At 38.9% G+C, this 5,147-nt stretch overlaps 1 protein-coding gene and 1 pseudogene across 9 annotated transcripts in view; both read left to right on the top strand.

Moving 5' to 3' along the window:
* Window positions 1-2,057: 2,057 nt before the first annotated feature.
* The window catches only part of PHF14 (PHD finger protein 14), a 228,355-nt gene continuing 225,265 nt past the window's right edge, over window positions 2,058-5,147 (top strand). For all 9 annotated transcript variants that reach the window (XM_008686328.2, XM_008686327.2, XM_008686324.2 and 6 more), the window contains exons 1-2: window positions 2,058-2,195; window positions 4,459-4,511. In XM_008686328.2, the coding sequence (XP_008684550.1) occupies window positions 4,490-4,511 (22 nt within the window). In that variant the 5' untranslated portion in view covers window positions 2,058-2,195; window positions 4,459-4,489. The remainder of the gene's footprint in view (window positions 2,196-4,458; window positions 4,512-5,147) is intronic.
* On the top strand, window positions 2,190-3,986 carry LOC103658819 (annotated as a pseudogene).

The following is a 5,147-nucleotide window of genomic DNA, read 5'->3' as shown; positions in this document are numbered from 1 at the left end:
AAACAAATTCAGTGGCAAAGCTTGGACTCGAATTCAGTTCTGCAGACTCTCTGTTTGCTGTCTTTTGTTTTTCTGTTTGTTTCTTTTCCATATAGCAAGTATCCATATAACACTATGCTACTTACTTCACCACCTTTTGTAGGAGTAATTTGAAGGACCACTTCTAAATATAAATCTGCTTTTTATACTTGTTGATGATACTTGTACAGTCATTTTCAACTTAATTAGTTGGAGAGAATTGTGAAAATTAAGAGTGTTCTTTGGCAAAATACTACATTAAGGCTGTCCATGGTTGCAACTATTAGGAAATACTTATTCTCCTAATATGTGTACTAATGCATGAATACCTTGAATTGAATGTAGAACAAAAGAAAAGCATGATAGATTATATAACAGAAGTAATTTAACAAGAAGATGGCATATCATTAGGAGATTCAAATTTTTCTGAGTTAAGAATGCCAATAGTAATTTACAGTGTGTACCTTCAAGACATATAGAAAAATATTATAGGAGATGCTAATATGGCAGTTCATAAACAATAAAGATTTTTTATATGACAGAAAAATAATAGCAAAGCAATATCCCTTATGAATATACAAGCAAAAATACTCAACAATATACTAGCAAAACTGAATCCAGTAACATATACATCATGACTAAATGGAATTTGTACCAGTTAGGCAAGGTTGGTTCAACATATGAAAATCAATATACTATGCCATACTGACAAATTTACAAAATTATAAAAACCATATGATTGTTCCAATAGATACAGAAAAAGCATTTAATAAAACTCAAAACTCTTTCCAAATGAAAACAATTAGCAAACTAGAAACAGAAGTTATTCTCTTACAAAAGAAAAGCATCTATGAAAACCCACAGCTAACATCAGACTAAAACAGTGAAAGATTGAAAGCTTTCTTTCCAAGTTCAAGAACAAGACAAGGAAGTGTATTCTCACTACTTTTATTCAACAGTGTACTGGAAGTTCTACCCACAATGATTAGGGGGGGAAAAAGGCATCCAGAAAAGTGCGGAAAGAATTCATTTCATGTAATTTCCTGGAAGTTGTAAATACCTTTTAAGCTAGCATCCCATTGGCCAGAACTTAATTATGTAACCACATATAACTTCGAGAAAGTTAGAAAATGTAGTCTCTATTCTTGAAAACCTTGTGTCTAGTGGGGCACCTGGGTGGCTCGGTCAGTTAAGTGTCAGACTCTTGATTTTGGCTCAGGTCTGATCTCAGGGTCATGAGATTGAGCCTGTGCTGGGCTCTAGGCTCCTCCCTTCCCGCTCCCCCAGCTCTCTCTCTCTCTGATAAATAAATAAATAAAATCTTTCCAAAAAAGAGAAAAAAAAAGAAAAGAAAAACTTGTCTAGTTAAAATTTGGAGCTTTTATTTTTGAAGACAAGGATAATAGGTATTGGGAAATACCTACAAGTTTCTTCCACATTTATTAAATACAAATCAAAAAAGCAATTCACTATTTAATTTTTTTTTCTCTTTTCTGTTTCTTTCCTTTCTTTTTGTCTTTTTTTTTCTTTTAACACATGTATTGCAAAGTTTAAAAAGATTGCTAATTTAAATGCAACATGGTCCTCTGGATTGGATCATGGAACAAAAGGGGACATTCGTGAGAAAACTAGTAAAATCCAAATAAAGTTTGTGGTTTAATTAACAATACTGTGCTAACGTTAATTTCTTAGTTTTGTAAATGTAAACATGGTTATGCAAGATGTTGACATTAGTGGAAGCAGGGTGAGGAGTATACACAAATTCAGTATTATTGTTGTATTCTTTCATAAATCTAAAACTACTTAAAATTAAAAATTAAAAAAGATTATTAATACTCAATGGCCAGGGGTTTGGAAAGAATTCTCATGCACTCTTGGTGATAATATATATTAGTACAGCCTGTTTTTAGAGAGCAATTAGGCAATGTTCATTAAATATAAATGTGTTTATATTTTTTTATTCAGAATGTCTATTTCTATCAGCAGCCCATGGCAGCAAGATGGTGGTGCAGATTTCCAAGAAGAGGAAGTTTGTCGCCAATGGCACCTTTAAAGCTGAACTGAACGAGTTTCTCACTTGGGAGCTGGCTGAAGATGGCTACTCTGGGGTTGAGGTCTGAGTTACACCAACCAGGACAAAATCATTATCTTGGCCACCAGGACACAGGATGTTCTTGGTGAGAAGGGCCGGCAGATCTGGGAATTGACTGCTCTGGTTCAGAAGTTTGATTTCCCTGAGGGCAGTGTAGAACTTTAAACTGAAAAGGTGGCCACAAGAGGTCTGTATGCTATTATTAGGGCAAAGTCTCTCCGATACAAACTCCTAGGTGGACTTGCTGTGCAGAGGGCTTGCTATAGTGTACAGCAGTTCATGATGAAGAGTGGGGCCAAAGGCTGTGAGATCTTGGTATCTGGGGAACTCCAAGGACAGAGGGTTAAATCCATGATGTTTGTGCATGGCCTGATGATTCACAGTGGGAAGCCTATTAACTACTACTTTGACACTGCTGTGCACCATGTGGGGCTCAGATAGGGTGTGCTGGGCATCAAAGTGAAGATCATGCTTCCCGGGGACCCAAGTGGTAAGATTGGCCCTAAGAAGCCCCTGCTTGATCGTGTGATCATGTGGAACCCAAAGACAAGAAATTGTCTACCACCCCCATCTTGGAACAGAAGGGTGGGCATCCAGAGTGGCCTGCCATGCTGTAGCCAGAACCCACGGAATAACAGGGTCTCCTTGGCAGCTGGATCTGGAGCCTGGATTTTGCTCTGTAAAGACCTTTAATGAAATCTTAGAAGAAAAAAAAATCTATTTCTAGAAATTTCTCTTATAGAAATTTGAATGCTAGCTTTCAGAGTGTCTTTTCCCTTTTAGATAATTCAGTATAATTCCTCCCAATGAATCTAGGAGGAGAGTGGAATGTTTGGTTCTCTAACCTCGGAAGTAAAACAATCCTTAGTATGGTTCATGTTTGAAATAGAATGGAAATTAAGTTCCCGAAGTGGAACTGGTCAAATAATTAAGTTGCTATGCTTTTAACTGGATGAATAACAGGTCTGAAGGCCAGTGGGGGGTATTAAGGATCAGATGCCACCCCTGGTTCTTGAGAAAATGAGGTGTGGGAGCCTGAGTGGCCTCCAGTTGAGAAGGCTGCAGGGTAACTTTCCACTTTAGACAAGGAAGTGCATGAATGATCATAGAAAAGAAAGAGGGTTTACTAAGTAGCTTTTAAAATTTTGGAATGTAACTTTCTACAGAAAGATTTGAGGGGGCACATAGCTGTGGTAGTTTGGTTCAGGGGCTAGAGATTCTTAGAGATTGGAGGAGTTTACATTTTTGGCAGGGATAAAGAACATAGAAAGATTAGGTAGAGCTATAATTTGAACAGCTACTGTTACGGTGGAATGTCCTGGGGCATTAGAAGTAGTCCAGCTTTTGGGGAATCTAACTAGCCAATTCTTCTTAGCCCTGAGCATTTGCACATGACCGTTCCTTGGTCTGGAACATTTTTGTCTCCTTTTCTCCCTTTCTCAGGTCAGTTCAGAGTATGTTTGGCTCTATCACTTTCTCCAGGAAGCCTTCCCTGAGTGCCTTCTCTCCTCTTAGCATTTGTACTCTTTCTCTGGTAGCCTGTCTCACAATATATAGCAATTGTCTGACCTGTTTGTATCCTTACCTGTACCTTAAGTTCTGGAAGGGAAAAGACAACTATCTTGCAGGTCATCCAGCCTCTATGTAATCATTCCATAAATTATACTACTTTGTAGTAAATATTTACTATTTTTTGTCAAATTTAATATTATAAAACTCAGTTCTAGTTCACAAACTAATTCAACATGTTTCTTTAAAGAGTAAGCTCCACTATTGCATTATATAATTTGATCCTTACACATTTATTTTCCCATGTTATAAACACTGCCACTCCATGTTTATGTGTGGAATAAACTAATGAACTGAATCAACTTTATCCAAATCTTTCTGTCCTTGATATATAAACTTTTGAAAAGTATTAATACTAGTCAGATTCTAACATTTTAATATCATTTAGAAAGTATTTAACCTGTATGTAAATAAATGTGGCATTTGAAACTGTTGAAGGACTACCATATCCAGTTGTACATACTGACCTGAGTTTTTATGGGTTTATAGATTCACTTTAAAAAATAAATTCCCTAAGTGGATGCAAGGCATTATTTCACATTCATGTGGACACACATCCTGAGGTAATACACGATATACTTGTGAAATGGAATGTTTTCTCTTACATGTTTTCTTAGTAAAATTAAATATTCCTTTATGTGGAAATGACTGTCCACATTACACTCGTTGTAATAATAGTTCATTAATGTAACTAAATTAATGCTTTTTCCCCTCTCTTACAGTTGTAATTTTCAAAGCAGCAAGCAAAATCTAATGCGATTCTCACATTTCCCCCTTAGGAAGTAAAATATCCGCACGTTCCAAGAAGCAATGCAATTTACAGAGGCAGCAGGTAGAATGTTGCTGTCGGTATTATTTATGTTTTTGGTAGTAACTTAAGCTAGCAACGCCCCTTTGTGTAAACTGTACTCTGCGTAACTCCCTGAGAAACAAACACCAGGAACAAACATTGGCTTCCCACGGATTTGGGGGAGGGGTGGAGCCTCAGTGATTTGTGGGAACAGCCGCTCAGGGCTCTCGGCTACCGCTCGTCATTATTCGGCTCTGCTCGGCTCCCTCTCGGTTCTCGCTCGGCTCTGTTCGGCTCCTCCGCCGGAGAGACACAGAGCGGCTGCAAGCCCGGCGCACGCGCTCACGCCTCTTGCTGCTCTTAGGGCTGCGCTTTGCCTTGTGTTTTCACTTCCTTCTCTACCGAGCTGTATCCGGGTCGTTGCTTTCTCTATTGTCTCAGGCAAACGACCTCGGACTTGGCAAATTCTGGGTCTTTTGTTGCTTCTGGTGCAGGCTAATAAAGTTTTTCTTTCTTTTATTTTTTCTAACAGTTTTAACGGAGGAAATTAACGCCCCAAAGCTGCCGGGGCCTGAGGGAGCCTCTGGCACGGGAGCGCCGTGGGAAGGGGCGCGAGCGGCCGGGGCCGGTTCGGCGAGGACTAGGGGGCGGGGTGGGGGGCGGGAGGGGACTTAAGCG

The sequence above is a fragment of the Ursus maritimus genome, unplaced genomic scaffold (genome assembly GCF_017311325.1).
Source record: "Ursus maritimus isolate PB19 unplaced genomic scaffold, ASM1731132v1 scaffold_3, whole genome shotgun sequence".
Classification (NCBI taxonomy): domain Eukaryota; kingdom Metazoa; phylum Chordata; class Mammalia; order Carnivora; family Ursidae; genus Ursus; species Ursus maritimus.
Note: the sequence above shows the minus strand (reverse complement) of the source record. Positions and strands in the feature narration are given on the sequence as shown.